General features: G+C 43.1%; 1 protein-coding gene across 17 annotated transcripts in view; it reads left to right on the top strand.

Annotated features, from left to right (window-relative positions):
- Positions 1-15,917, top strand: part of SVIL (supervillin) — a 135,819-nt gene that overhangs the window by 52,716 nt on the left and 67,186 nt on the right. For 15 of the 17 annotated variants that reach the window (XM_084512046.1, XM_084512041.1, XM_084512042.1 and 12 more), the window contains one exon: positions 14,675-14,741. Coding sequence is in view for 11 of the 17 variants with exons in the window: in XM_084512050.1 (XP_084368176.1) it covers positions 14,675-14,741 (67 nt within the window). In the remaining 6 variants the exon portion in view is untranslated. Of the gene's footprint in view, positions 1-11,633; positions 11,710-14,674; positions 14,742-15,917 lie in introns of those variants that run through there. The other 2 variants (XM_084512051.1, XM_084512048.1) reach the window with 1 other exon arrangement.

The following is a 15,917-nucleotide window of genomic DNA, read 5'->3' as shown; positions in this document are numbered from 1 at the left end:
TGCATGGCCACATGCTGTCAGGATGTTTAAGTTTCTTGTGCTGGGTTTTAATGCAGGCATACTTTCCATGGGAGTTTAAACTACTACTGTAGTTTGACTTAAAGCCATTGGCAAGCAATACACTTACAAGATAGTCTAAATGTCTTGAATTGTAGCCTTGACTGAGCTCTTTTCTGTTTACTTGACTATTTGAGAGCTTGATTTTTGAAGTCAGAGCAAGATATGTTTATGCTGAAGTGTGATACAAATTGTTAAATCATTTATTTGGAGAAACTGATGATTACCTAGATATTTTACTGTTTTCTTTTAATCATTTTTTTTTCATTAGCACATATAGCACATATAAAGATCAGGCCAGGTGTAGAAGGGCAGTGAAGAAAAAAAGCATCTTGCTTGGACTTCAAAATCCTTTGCATGGAGTGTTGATATTATCAATTTAATAGCAAATGTGCCAGTGCTGCTGATGTGCAGAAATACAGTTCCCAAACGGCTCCAGGAGGCTCCCTGCTGCAGGAAGGAGGGCTGTGCTTGTGCCATAGGATTGCTTTCTGCAGATGTTGTGAGCAGGGCATTGTGCTAACAATAAACCAGATGTGTTTCAGTGAATTTCTGGGGCGACTGCCCCACACGTGCTGTTACAGTGCTGAAGCTCGTATAAAACGTCACTTCAGTGCTTGGATCAGGAGCTGAGGGTACAGCCTTAGCGGTGGCTGTGATGCCTGTGAGGGATGATGGGGTGTTTTTAACAACAAGGCTTCTCGGGGGCCATGTACCCCCAAATTCTCCACCTCTCATCGCTCTGCAGGCCTGACAGGACTTGGATTTGGAGAAGGTCATGTGGGTGGGAAGAGAAATCTTGCTGCAGCATGGGCCCCATCTCCCTGCTGGGTTCTGCAGCCCATGCTGAGCTCTGTCCTGCTGCAGCTAAGCGTACTCTTGCTGCCTTTGCCAAGCCTTGGACATCTTGCTCAGCAGCAGACTGCATCCAGACATGACGGAGGGTTTTGTAGCATCACCTGGCACAGGGCTACGTACCACTCTGCCTCCTGGCTGAGAAGCTCTGTGCTGTGCCTGTCTGTGATTTAGGTGACAATGTGCCATATTCCTCAGCAGTGTTTTTCCTCAGCGTCAAGACAAATGCTGCTGTAGGTATATTTTCAAAACTTGGGCTGCACAGCCTGCCTTGCAAAGACCTAGTCCAGCACCCAGCGATGTGGAATCCTTCCTGTAACTAGGTGCTGCTGTATTACTATAATACCTGGTGACCATCAAGACATGCAGGGAGTCCTTCATTCTTTCCAAATCTAATTTGTTTAAGCTGTCCATCTTGCCTTTCTTCTAAGGGATGTCTCTTTTTTCCATTACACACACTCAATGCCTCTCTTCAAACAGCACAGTGTCCCATGAATAGCAACGAAGGAACAAACAAGTTGACTGACGAAGGGAATTCACCTGCAGAAGAAAAGTATCCAAGACCATCAGATCAGCACTCTCACATCATGACCCTCTAGTTGGTGGTGTGCTCTGTGGTGTGCTGCTGAAGTTGAGCTTTGAGTGCTCTGGGTTGGTACAGCTCTCACAAGGTGCAGATCTCTCCTAATGAAGGGGAGGGTAGATAACGAACCAGCAAGACTGCTGGGCTGGCCAGTCTTGTGCTGAAACCTCTCAGAGGAGGAAAACAAAACCCTGCTCAAGAAGGAGGCCTGGTTTGGAGCAGTGGGAGTGAACGGAGCCACAAGAGTGGGACTAGGTCTGATGGGAGAGTCTGCACTGGGAGCTGGAGAAGTGGAAATAGATTGGGAAGCACTGAAGAATGTGAGTGTGGTGGGATTACCCATGGGATGGGGTGCAGGAGGAAGGTGGAGGTATACAGAGGGCAGCAGGAATAAAACCAACAGAGAGGGATGGGCAAGGATGAGAACTAGGAGAAGAAAAGGAGTGGGGCTGGGAAAGGTAGTTTTGGTCTCGGGAAGACCAAGACGAGTGAAATCTGGGGTGAGTGCTCTCACATGGGACAAGCTGCAGCATGGCAGAGCACTCCTCTGTGCCAGCATGCAGGCATCCAGGTTGCACCAGCCTCGGTGGCTGTCCTGTACGTTCTCAGGGGGGCTTTTGGGAGAGAGCATAATGAACCTCTCAGTTTCCCATACATCTGCATCCACTCAGAGATTTGTAGGATCTCTGTTTTCTCTGCTTGCTACATTTCAGCTGAACAAAGTTGCATCGCTACTTTGCTTTCCAGCTTGAAGGGACGGTCTTTAAACCAGGGGGAAGAACCTCCCCATTATCTCACTGAAACCCCATCCGTCTTCTGACCAAATGTGTGCCTGCAGTACATAACTGTTGATTGTGGTAGATGTATTTCCTCTCATATGACTGAGGTCTGAGGTGGGAGTCGACTGTTGTAAGGTCACTGGAGGAAGTGGCCTGCTTGGGGGTGTGTGTGAAAAAAAAACAAACTCTTCAGTCTTGATTTAAAGCAGAGGACTTGTGAGAGCCATTAGTCTGTTCCTTAAGTGTCACCTTTGATGTGCATAGATTTTGCTGAAATTACCTTCCAACCCTCTTCTTGAAGAATTCAGTGAGATCTTTACTCTTTTGCTTTGCACTGATCAGGTATAGCTGCCAAACAGCTCTGCTTTGCTGTGAACAGTGAGCATGCCATGCTTCCTGGTGAGGGCGACTTCTGTACCAACCAGATCTACTTTTGCAGTTAAGATATTTAGCACATGTATACGAAAATGTTAATTCTTTTTTTTTTTTTTTCCTCATCTTTTTTTCTTAATAACAGTGGAGAAAATACTGCCGTATTTCTAAACTGTCCCCAAAATAGGACAGTTTAGATAAATAAATTCTTAACGTCTGTGAGCTAAGATGGGAAAATGGGAGTGTTAGAATGGAAAATGTCAACTTTTACCTCCATTTGAAATTAAAACGGCAAAAATATAAAAGCATCTAGTGTGCAGTTGCACAAATGGCCCTAACTTAACAGATGCCAAATAATCACCTGTGAGAGTGCTATAGTGGCTTTTTGGATGCGTCTGACTTTATTGAGATTCTCCTTTTTAACCAAAAAGAAAGACAGATTTCCCCCCTGGTACTTTGGGTTTGTCAGTGTGTATTCTGAGAGACTAGAAAAATGTTGATGTTTTGAAATGCATTTCCTTTACAAAGTAGTGCAAGCCTGGGAGGTTTTCTCTCAGCCCAGCCTGGATGTCTGTGCAGTGTGACTGACTTGCATAGTCCAGGGTGCTATTCTTCTTCATAAAACTTTGCTGACAGATCTGTCTAATGCGTGCATGCACCAATCCATCTCATTTCTATTGTGTTATTTAGTTTTATACAGCTTTCGTTATAAATATTAAATAGTAATGAGAACATACTGTGCTGCTGATCTAAGCAAATTGGACACAGAGTGAGTTAGCTTATTTTAGGACTACTTGTGTGTAATCATTTCTGACCCTTTTTTGAATGTGTCCCATTTCTTTGTATTATTGAAGCTTATTGGGTGAGAAAGCACTTTTAGCAGAAAATCAGCAGTTCTGAGCCAGGATCTGTGAGTGCATCTGGGCACAGCTTCAACCTGAGATGATAATGGCTAGGCTTACAAACTGCCAGCGTGGTTTGCAGCTGTATTGTTCACCGTGCAGTACCTACACAGTCAGTTGGCCATATAGGCTGTCACTTTGCCTCTTAATAGTACGAACCTGAGGTTCATTGCAGGAATAGGGCATACCTGTGGCAGTTTGGTTTCTTTCAGTGGAGTGATAATCATGGCTTCATTTAATCACTGTGTGTTGGAGATGTTTGTAGCTGTGAGAAGCATTTGGTAAGTTCATCATTACCTCTAGTCGTCCTAGGCAGGTATTAAACCCTTACAGGGCAGCGCTTCTTCACTACTTAAAAGCTGTTGTACTGAGATTCCAGATTTTGAGGACTAAAAGTTTCCAGGGCAATGGGAAGCATCCCCCGTTTGTTCTCCAGCACCTCCCATGTCCTCTGGAGACTTTGTGCTCTCTGCTGAAAGGGGACAGCCAGCCCCTGCAGCCCTCGGGCAGTGTACTCAGCGGGGCTGTTTCATTCAAGGCCGCAAAGCACTTACAAGATTGGATGCTGATTTTAGAAATAACAAGGTACAAGCAGCAGTTGAATTGCCTTGATATTTTACTGTACAGTGCCAGACAGGGACTGAAGTGCCCTGTCTGGCCTGAAGTGCACTGTCTGCTCTGACGTGCAGCGCTGGGCGCCCCGGAGGGGGCTGGCAGCAGCACGTGGAGGTGACCGCGCTCTGCCTGCTGGCTCCAGCCTCAGAGCAGGCTCTTTGCTTTCCTTGCAGACCCTGAGGACAGGACGGTGTCCAAATCGAGCATCTTGAAATGATGCTTAGTGATGATTAACTAGATGATCTTTAAGGTCCCTTCTGACCTGAGCCATTCTATGAAAATACCCTGGGACAGGTGTGAAGGAAAAGCTTGTCAGAGTTACAAGCGAGGCAGCAAGCAGCAGGAGTGGATTTTTTGCCAGGTAGTTATTTTGGGGAGAGTAGATCATTACTTTTGAAGCCATCTGTCTGAATTGCAGCAAGTCTCACTGTAACTGATCAACAGTGCTAAATAATTAAATAGCACTGTTCAAACGCACGTCTGCTCCTTCCTTTCATCTAGTTCATTTGCTTCTCCTGCTCGACAAGTACCTGCCTGCTGTCAGGAGCCGTGGAGGTGGCTGTTTATACCCACGCTGCTGGCCTACTTCCGAGCAGCTCACGTAACGAGAAACCCCGTTATTTCTCCGGCCCAGCCATCCCCAAACGGGCTGCGTGGTGAGCTGCCAGCAGGATTGTGCTGCCCGTGCTGCCTCCCCCCTGCCGCCAGCTATGGCCTCCTCTCCCGCCCTGCGCTGAGGTGCGGCCCTCGCCCTGGGCACCCAAGGGTGGCGGAGGAGGGCTGGGGAGGCAGGAGAGTGCAGGGTGACCTACAAGGCAGCCACTCAACTCGCGTGTGGCCTTATTAGGCAAGCTGCAGTGGCGGTGTCTGGGGACAGATCATGCTGGATGGCGGTGAGGAGCGCGCAGCCCCGATCCGATCCAGCCCAGACCCCGGGAGATGCGACCCAGTACCGCCAAGCTGCGTGTGGCAGACACCGGGAATCGTGCTAGAGGCGGCTTAAAAAGCCCTGCTGTGTGAATGTTCATAGCTGCAGCTCCCTTTCCTGAAGTGTTTTTTTTTTTTTTTTTTTTTTTTAACAGGCTTGGCTGTAACCCTGAGATTTGTGTTGTTATTCCGTATAGCGAGTGCTTTGCTGTGCCCTTTCTTAGAAGCCTGTTTTCATTCTTTATTGTGCTGTGTGCTTTTAGAGAGACACCTGAACAAAGAGGAATGAGTTTTTCTTTTTGTGTTACTTTAGGACTGTTTCTTCACTCTTCTCATGCGATTTTATGCCCTTTATTGGAAAGCTGTATTTTATTGGCTAAAGGAGCAGTCCTGGTCCCTGGAGAAGGGGAATACTGGCACCCGTTGCCTACACACAGACCAGGACTTGACTAGGTTTCGTCATACCCACTTCATAAAAACTGACTTTTATGTGGAAGAAGGCTTTAAAAAAAAAAAAAGTCTGTGTGTTATTCCTTTAGTGAAATCCCCCCAGACCTTGTCAAGTGCAGTACAGCCAGGTGCTGCGCGGGCTTCCTGTGCAGCTCTGGTAAAGCTGCTCAGATCCGACTGGTGATTACCTCGCTATTAGTGATCGGTGCCCTGCCGAGCACAGCACACGCTTGGGGTTTTTGTAGGGGGCTTGGGAGCGTGTGAGGACAATAAAGAAATAAGGTCCTAACTGCTACGAATTTAAACCTGCTCCCTAGACAAGTTGCTCCAGACCTGCAGCATCACTGCTAACCAGGTTTTCTTTCCTCATGAATTTTTGCTTAGCTGTGCTGGATGAAAATCAAGCCTTGTACGTGTGCTTACTCACAGTGACATTATTTTCAGTGACAGAACCGGTAGCGAAGCTAGCCCACCTTGACCATCAGTACTAGAACAGAGCCTTTTTTTTTTTTTTTTTTTTTCCCCCTTTATTGAATATTTAATTTTCTGAGAAAGTATTGCGACATGCTATAAACAGGATGGGAGCTGGGGTCATAGGTTTGGTGTGTGCAAGGTTGCTGTCTGCCTGAGGCTTAAAAATGATGGTTATATTTCAAGGTAAATATGCAGGAGTGTTAAGTGGCCTGTGAAATGTCACATCATTGTGGTAAACAAAATTGACGCTTTCCTTAGATGACTATTGAGAACAGCCAAAGAACTTTGTTATAAATTCTTTCTTGTGGTATGCACTGCTCTCTTCTCCCTTATTGGGCTTTTACTTGCGAGCAAAGATGCAGTTCAAGAGCAACCAGGAGGAAGCCCTGTAGCGTAGCTGTGCTTTTAGTGTCACTTTGCTGCCCAGGGCCACTTGCCACTGCAGGGAAGGAGGCAGCCTTGTGCTAGGAAGGATGCACTCTGCTGGAAGGTTTTCAGGAGACTGAAGAGACTGGAAGTGTCAGAAGATGGGAAAACCTGTCCTAGAAACCCCAATGACTTGTCAGGAGGACAGGAGCCCTGCAGGCAGTCTCTCCCAAAAGAAGCTTGCACCCTTGGTTATTGCAACAGCTTCCATTGTGTTAGTAAACAAGAAGCTGCTGCCTGTGGCAAGACTTTGTTGTATGGTGTTCACAGAGGCAGACCCTGTGCCTCCACAATCTGAACCACAGCTCCTTTACAGTGGGCCATGATATGAAATGCTCTCAGTCATTATTTAGCTAGGTAAAACGCTTCTTCCTCAAAGTCCTTGGGCTGCTTTGTCACAGATTGTCCATACTGCTGGGACAGGAGATCCTGCCTTCTCCCTCATTTCCAGCCATTCGCTAAGTCCGTCCCTGACCCTGGCAGGGTACACATCTGACGTGTTCTTTTACAGTTTCAGTCTCACAGACAAACGGGTCTGACTCAATTTGGATAAGCTGTGTGCCTCACTGGTCTATCTGATTACAGAAGTGTGAGCAGTGTGTGGCCTTTCAACTTCATTTACGGAGCTGGTGTAGGCTTATCCTACTGTTAAACAGGAAGACCTTGAAGATCTTTAAATTTGCTACAGTCTTGACATACGGTTTCGTGAACAGTGATACAAGATGTGGGATTATCTGGGGAAACTGCCTTCACCTTTCCTATTCTGAAAATGTGTTACAAGATTGAGAGGTACCAAAATCTCCTTCTAGGAGCAAGTCACTACTAAAATTAATGGTTTGAGTGAGATGTTGTTAAATCTGAAATAGTAATCAGACACTGAAAGATTTTTTTTGTTTTTGTTTTTATTATGTATAGAAAATACCCATTCTCCCATTTCCCATTACAAGAGTAAGTACTCAGTACCAAAAAAAAAATCCATATTCTTTTTAACAAATCTGTCACTTTATACTCAAAAATTTTAGTCTTCTTTATGACTCTAATCAGCTTATTTTCTCTGTGCATGTGACCCATTTTTGAACTGTCATACAGGTGCTACAGTGCTGAAGTTTACCTGAAGACTTGTCCAAAACATGATCAGTAGTCAAGCAGCAGGCATCATCTTGACAGAATCATTTTTCGAAACCTGTTGCAGAGTGGAAATGAGAAAAAGCAAAGTGAAAAGGATTAAACTTGATTCCTGTTGGAGGGATGGTAACATGTCAGGAATCTTGGTTTAAAAATCTGTACAAATGGCCTCCCTTTAGGAAATGAGAATATTGCTTGCCCATGTACATGGGATTTGGGAAGAGAGGAAAAAAATGACTGGCATTGCCAATCCCGGATGCATCCTGTATTTGTAAGCAAGGATACTTGCACATGTTTTGAGACAATAACTTGCTGTTAAGTGATTATGCTACTTAAGAAATCTTCTGTTAGACTTTTGACATATATTTTAATTTGGGGCTAAATTACTTCTTGTAATCACTTCTGCCTTGGCAAAAGTTGCTGAAAGGTGGGGGAAAGGGGAAATAGGAGAGGCTCTTTCAGTACCTTCTCACTTACCTTTGGAAGCACAAGTCTGCATGCTAAAAAGTGGCAGGGTGTGCTTGGGGTGGGTGTATGGCCTGGAGTTTGGGAAGGGTCAGGTGGAGCGATGGAAAAGAGTGGGCTGGTCTAGCCCTCTTTTTTAACCCTCCTGAGATCATCCACAGCATCTCAGATCTCAACACAGCTCGCAGGGTATTGCTATTCCAAATGCACTCTCTCCTTGTCCAGGAGCAGAGCAGTGGAATAAAATTCATGAGCTCCTTTAGACCTCTATGCATGAAGTGTGGATGCAAATATTATTTCACCATCTTGTTTATATAGATCATCTCAGTTTTCCATGCTGCTCAGAATCCTGTTTCAGTAAATGTGCTATTTAGGTAAAGTTTCTTTGCAATCACTGTAGCATTTTTTCCCCCTCAGTGTTCTTGATTTTTTTTTTTTTTACTTTTTTATTTTTAGACTTCCTTCAAACAGCTGTCATGGACTTCTTTGATTTTTGTTTTTATGATAACTAAGAGTCACAACAAAGTATCTGGTTCTCCTTATCACACAGGAACATATCTAAATATAAATTCCTAAGCGATCAAAATTTAGAAAGAAAAAGGACGTGATCTTAGTGAGACCTGATTCATAACTCTTCAATGCTTTGGGGTTGGCAGCCCTGTTAGTTGGGAACAGCTTTGCAAGCCGTTTAAACTCCAGCTTTGATTACAATGATTAGTTTTGCCAGACAAAAGGAAGATATTTTCCTTCTCTTCCTGTGGGAAGCTTCAGAACAACATTTAGCTGCCAGCTGGTCTTTCATGAGCAGTCTCAGATTGGAAATGTATGCATGCTTAACCTCTAGCTCTTTGCCCAGATGACTGCAAACTTAGCTTCCAGCTGGGTTTGCCCCCCTTTCCAACAGCTGAACTGTTGTTCTCTTTTTTTGTTTGCTTATGTTGGAGGCCACAAATGCTCAAGAATTAATGATGGCAGGGAGGACAAGAACATTACTACTGATTTGTAACTCAGCCTTGATAACGTTGTTTGGCTCAGCATACTTCTGGGTCCTGCAGGCTGGATCGCTTTAAAGGAGAAAATACTCTTCCTCCTTCCTCCATCAAGTGCTTGGAGATGGATTTCTTCTCTTCTGGAAAAGACTTTTTCTCAAACCTTCTGTTTCCAAACAAGCAGCAAAAAAATGAATCCTAGACTTTGTTTCTTTATACCATTCTTTGATGCTGCTGACTTACTGTTCTTACCAAGATATCTTCTCCACTCCCAAACCTGGTTAAGGCTCAGTACTGAGACCTCTCCTGCAACAGCAGACCCCTTTGACCCTCGTGACTTTAAGACTTAATATTGGAAGCAGCGTTGGCACATACACCTTGTCTTGAGGTGGAGCAGAAGTAACTCTGGTGGAGCAGAAGTAACTCTGGGGTCACAGATATTGCACAGTATCAGGAGTTTTTATGTCTTTCCACAGCTCTGTGTGATTTACCTTCTGCACCTCATTCATCAGACAGGTGAAGGCCTAGCAGAGGTCCTGCAGGTAGGGCTTGCTTTCTGGGCAGCCATGAGCTGTTTCATCAGCTCAGCTATCAGATCTAACTTCTTCTCCAACCCTTCTAAAGATCGCAGCCATGAGATCTATCAAATGAGTGTTATTTATCTGTACTTCATGGAAAAACAGTTCCCTTACTGTTTACTGAATGAGTTACAGGTGCTTAAAAACGCTACAGGTAGTAACGCATCCACTCAGCAGATCAAGAAGTATTCACATAAGCAGGGTGAGTTCAGAAAGAAGGGACCTTTTTGGACCTGGGCCTATCTTTTATTGGTTCACCTGCACAGATACTGGTCCACAGTGTCCAAAGTGGGTGTTACCAGCAGTTTCTTTGTTATCTCTGCACTCACTGTCTCGTTTGTGTGTTTTAAGCATGTCAGCACTTAATGTCTAGACCATAAAGTGGATTTTCAGGTTAATGGCAAATTTAAATGTCAACAGATGACATGTTTTGTTACCGCTTTTATATTTTCTAGGCCTGAGTACAGCTGGTCCAGAGGGAGTAAGTGTTTGGGCCCCTGTCCTGTGTTAATGTGGTGAAGTGGTTAGAATTAAATGCCAGAGCCAGTAAGGTTACAGGCAAAGGGAAAAAAATACAGTGCGTAACTTCAGATACTTTTGATCAGAATTACTCCTTGGGAAATCAGGGGCTTCACTGACAGGCCCCAAGTCTTGGGCTACTCTTGCTTTAAGGAGTTCTGTATGGTTGAAAGGCTCACAGCCAATATTTGTGCTTCTGTTAAGGCCACTCTAAGATTATTCACATTTTAAAATAAATAAAAATAGCAGTGGCATTAGACAATATGGAGTGCATATTCATATATCCATTGCAAAAACTTGTCTTTGCGCAAAAAGCTGTAGTTATGATGACCTAGACAGACTAAACACAACTTCATGGTGAGCCAACAAAAAATCAGTAGTTTTTTGAGAGAGTATGGTTTTCACTTGTGGTTCACCAGTCTCTTTAACAGCATTATTGCTTATATTTTGTCTGTTCCAAGCATGGATTGGGGTCCTGTTATACCAGATATCATACAAACGGGTAAGCAAAGTCAAGAACTTCAGTCCTGTGTTTCTAGGCCATCTCTTCCCTGTCCCAACAACCCCAGCTTTGCATCAAGTTTTCCACCAAAGCTGGCTGAAATCCTTCTGAAGGGAAGAAGTGTGTTTGGGGCAGGGAAGCTAGCAGGCAGTCATTGCCTTTAGTTGGCTGGATGGGGTTAGGCATGTGGATCTATTCCAGTCAGGTATTTAACGTGCTTTGTGGGTGACCAGGTAGTTTGGTGGGGAAGATGGAGCCAGGGTTATTGCACCATTTTGAGCAAACACTTCCAGACTTTCCAAAAGGAATCTGACTCCTCGCTTGGATCCAAAATCCATCGACTCCATTTAATAAAAAAAAATAAAAAAATGGTAGCTAGACAGACAGTATTTGTGCAATTTTACACCTTCTGTCTCAAATTAAAATATTTTGAGTTGCGGTGTCTGTTCTTAAGTTCCCACCCCCACCAGTAATTTTGCTCATATGTTATCCATAAATCTTGTCTATTTTAAACGTTCCAACTAATAGTTGGGCAAACGTTTAGCATAATGATATGATTAACAGAGTCCATTTTTTGGCAGCCTGGATACTGTTTTTCTTCAGCAAGCATTGTAGTTTATCCTGGTCAGAGATAGGAAGAAATTATTCCTCTTTTTGGAGGATTTTTTTTTTCTTTTAAATATGAAGATTTAGGGGTTCTGCATTCATTTTGCAGGAATATAATGTGTGATTTGGCTGGATCTTTGAAGTGGTAATATTATAAATCTTCCAATCACCGTTGCCCAATCTGTTTTAGCATTCATGTGCCTAATTTCTGTTTGTAATCTGATTACTGGCTTGAGCTGCTCCAGCTTGCAGCCTATTGCTATGCATTTACTGTACTCCCTGGGACGCGATAGCCTGACAGCTCCAGTCCTGTGCTATGAAAAATCTCTACACGATATTGCTAAGACAGGCCTAAGGGCTGTGGCTGGTGGAGAATTAGCTGCTATTGTAGTTTCTCTTTGCTGAATCCTTTGTTTGTGCAACCATGTTCAGAAATCCTTGGATCTCCAGCTATTTGGGAAATGTTAAATACTCTGAAGAGCAAGGTAAGAGTTCAAAGTAGATAGGAGAAAATGTAGTTCATTTGCGTGCTTTTAATCTCTCTCGTGTGTTTATATGTGTAAATATTGTTTGACTGGCTCTCCTACAGCTACATTAGCTACTTTACTGATCAGTATTCAGTTAGTCACCTAGGCTATTTCATTATTTCCTAAAGGACACTTTTGAAAGATCCGATTAGATGGATCTTCTAATTAGCTTAGCTTGCTACCGATTTAGGGCCTTTAAATATACTAGATAACAGTGGAAGGTTGTATCTGATATATATATATATGTTATATATATATATTTAGATTCAGCATTTTTAATTTCCTACGTATTAATCTGGACAGTGGTTTTATCTGGTAGTTTGTACCTAAGGGGGGGGGGGAGAGTTAGACCAACCAAATGGTTAAACTTATGAGCAAGTTTGATTTAGTAAATATACTCCTAAATACAAGTATTTAAAATGATTTTAGTGGGGTTACTTGTATGTTTATAATTCTTCAGTGAAAGGAAGGAGAAAATGCTGTTGCAATCATTTTCATTCTGTGTCTGAGGTACTGTGAGGGTTTTTTAAATTAACCGTTGAAATCAGACTGTTAAACTGATGCTTCTTTTGTGGGCTTATTTATTTTCTTTTGAAGTAGAATTGTTTTACTTTTTCTCCTGTGTTTGTATTTGATTTTAACGCTTCCATGTTATAGTGAGTAAATTTTATTGGGCTTTAATCCTCCCACATGGGGTTTAATTAGAACAGGAGGAAATGCATAAAATATCAAAACTGTGTAGCAGAACATAGTTCTCTGGTTGGGTTTTCTGTTTATTTGTGTGTTGGAAGGGAGCAGCTTGCGCTGTGAAACACGACAGAGTTTTAATAGGTTTTGGAGGCATTATGAATGTGGTGTGTATGAATATTGCAAAATGTGCTTAATGGGTAGCAAAAGTCAGAACAGCTCGTCTGCCCCGTCTTCGCAGCCCTTCTCCCTCCCTTCTCCCACTGAAGCAATGAAAGCTACTTTCTTCCCCTCTCACATCCCCTCTTTATTTTTGGCCAGGGTAGGGAGAATTTCTCTGTGGTCTACTTGTGGTTTTCATGGTGGACAGCTGTTTCAGTGCCAAAAACTATACGATGGGTGGTTATCCCGTTAGAATGGCTATAAATTCAAGGTATGCCTGGTTCTGATTAGCTAAACTGATATTGAGCTGGGCTTTTTAAATTATTGCATACTGGTCTTACAGTAATGCAAAGCTGGCCTTTTTAGAGATACTTACATTATGGAGTAGTCTTTGCTTTTTAATGTTCTAATGTAAAATACAGTGATTTATATACCATTCGTACTGTTTTTCTTAAAATACTCTGTTTTAGCCTGACAAGATGTTTCTGTGTAATCTGCGAGCTTTATTCTCCATTTACTTGGAAAGAGAAACTGAATGTTAACAAAAACAGGAAAAAGTTGCTTATTAAAGCTGAAGAAAGCTATTAGCAAAAGTGCTTGAAATTTTTAAGTGACTTGTAGCAAATGCCTAAAAAATGTCCTTTTGCATAGTTTAGTCTCTTTATAAAGCTGTTAAAATTATCTTTTTATTTATTTATTTTTAAATCTGTGTACCTGGTGAGGTGGCAGGGGGAAAGAAGTGGAAGAGCAAAGGAGAGAGTAAAGTTTTGAAAGGCATAGAGAAAAGATACATTTTCTAAATTAAGACTCATGTTGTTAGCTATAATAAGTTTCATTAAACCCTTTTTTGCAAAAATAATAAACATCCTACCTAGATTTTAGGATGTTTTTTGCTTGCAAAGTAAATTATTTTTTTTAAATAACAACTCTGCATTACAAAATGTTTTGGCCTGTTAACTCTTGAAATAGTTAAATCTGAGTTCTGCATTACAGTAAAAGGAATGTCACTGCTTTTGAATTGTTTTGAAGCTTTTGACTGAAAAATAAGGTGATCACTATGTCAGTGAACAGTTGTTTATTAATTTTGGGTCTTGGGATAGCTGACTTAATGCAGATGGAGACCCGAAGCCATTTTCCCATTGGGAGTACATTTTTAGTAGCTTCATGTGTTTTTTAACAGCAGTTACAGACCAGGCTGCCCTGCTTCCTGGCTAGCAGTTGTGTAAGGTCTCTTAATAGCATCAGCATTTATGGAGGCACCTGGTACTGGGAGCACTGGTCCCGCTTGCTGCTGGTCATTCACAGACCCAAGGATGATGCTCTTGACTGAAAAATTCAAGAAGTCAAACCTGGGGGGAGAGATGGGAGATTGCCTGTTGCTTGCTTTGATGCAGAGAGGTTTGGGAACTGGTGGTTTTGTAATCCACTACATCCTTCTTGAGTTTAAGGTTGTATCTCCTGTGATTTTGCTCTCAGCAAAATATGTAACGTGTTCCACTCTGATAACAAACAAGTCCTAAGGCTATTCAGAAAAAAAAAAATGGGAGTTTCCAAACAGTGGACAACCTTCAGAAATATTTTTGTCGTGGATGGTCTGATAATGTTGAAACAAACCTTCAGTTGGGCATCTCTGATTTCTGCAGTGAATATGCAGTTTTTATAGCATTGCTAGGCTGCAGCCAAAAAGGCTCTTGCTGCTTGCTGCATTTTTCATTATCAGAGTGCTTTATAAATGTATCTACTGGCCATTTTATAAGCAGGGAAACTGAGTCAAGCAGTTTAAATGGTAGCCTCAGGCTGCAGTGCTACACTGAATACTAGGATTAGAACAGTAGAAGCTTCACCACTTTATGGAACTGCCCATATGTTTTACTGCCTGTACTTATTTTTGCAAAGGTTTGGTTTACCCCCACCTTGGGCATGCCAGCCTATGCTCCTTTGACTAGAGGCAAGGCCTTTGTACAGCCTTTTCCAGGGGAAAAGGACTCTTACTGGAAACTATATAGGCTAGTTTCCTAAAAGTTCCCCATTTATTAAAGCATCTTCACTATGTTATTTTTTTTTTCTTTCACAGATTTTGGCAAAGGAAACACAGTTAGATTTAAACCTTCACGACTGCTCCAAAGGAAGAGAGCGTTAAGGTAAGGTCACGTTTGTCTTCCTAGTGAAGATGAGCAGTTGCATAACTGTAACTTGCAGTCATTGCTTGAATCTACACTTACTTGATGATTCTTGGTCCTCTCATAAGACCAAGCTTTGGTGGATGCTCTCAACAGTTATTGAAAACACCAGCTGCCTCCTAAATAATCGTGTGAAAATTTACAACAGGTACTGCCAAGGGAAGAGTCCTGCTCTGCACTCAGCCTCCAGCCACTGCACTGCTCCTCTCTTCTTAAAAGGCATGGACACAGTACAGACATTTAGTGAACCAGCTTGGAAAACTGATCTGTCTGACAACTAAGGTGGTCAAAATTACTTCTCCAGCTGTGCAGACAGCTTTTTCAGACCATGGGAGGGGACCTCACAGGGATGATTGGGGGGTGATGGGTCTGCTTCCAGGCAGGGCACTGCTGCCTCATGCCTGCAGTCTCAGGACACGGTTCCACGAGGCTGGGTAAGGTGACATAGTTCACAGTTAAGCAAGGTGGCAGGTCATGTTCCCTCTCTTTTCCCATCCTTACTCCAGCTGTTCTCTGGTTTCCACCTTCATGCTTGCTGGACTCACAAACTGCCGAGGACAGGGGAGGTCAGGGAGCTGGGAGCTGTCCCTTGCCCTAGAAACCAGCTGTTTGCTGGCTCACCCAGACTCACATTTGCAAGCATCCTGTCGGTGGGACTCCCCATCAGCACACACCTTTCTTCCTCAGCGTTTCTGATTCCCTGCCATGCTGTGTCTCTTAGCCACTGGAGAGAAAGAGAGGGAATAGGTGTAGGAGATGCATCGTCTTACAAAAGGCAGGTAGGGGAAAATTAAAATAAGACCAGGGGAGAAGGATGCAACTGTGGAGCAGATCTGTTATTTAAGAATCTAGAGAAGGAAATTCTCCTGGAGGTAGAGCAAGAGAAGAATAATGCATGCCAAGCACCTACCTGGCAGGCGCACAAGTGGATTGTCATGTATGTCTTTCAATCACAAAATCTCAGTATATCCCATAGCTTTAACCCAGATGGCAGAGCCGTGTTACTGGTGGCATTTGGATCAAACTTCTGCTTGCTTCTGGGCATGTAACTAGGTTAGTGGGACAGCTATTTGGAAACTGGATGCTGCTACTGCAGCAGATGGAGTTTTCAGATTGGAATCCCTGATGTATAGAAGG

The sequence above is a fragment of the Aythya ferina genome (assembly GCF_964211825.1).
Source record: "Aythya ferina genome assembly, chromosome: 2".
NCBI classification, from domain to species: domain Eukaryota; kingdom Metazoa; phylum Chordata; class Aves; order Anseriformes; family Anatidae; genus Aythya; species Aythya ferina.
This window is presented reverse-complemented; position numbering and strand designations above follow the sequence as displayed.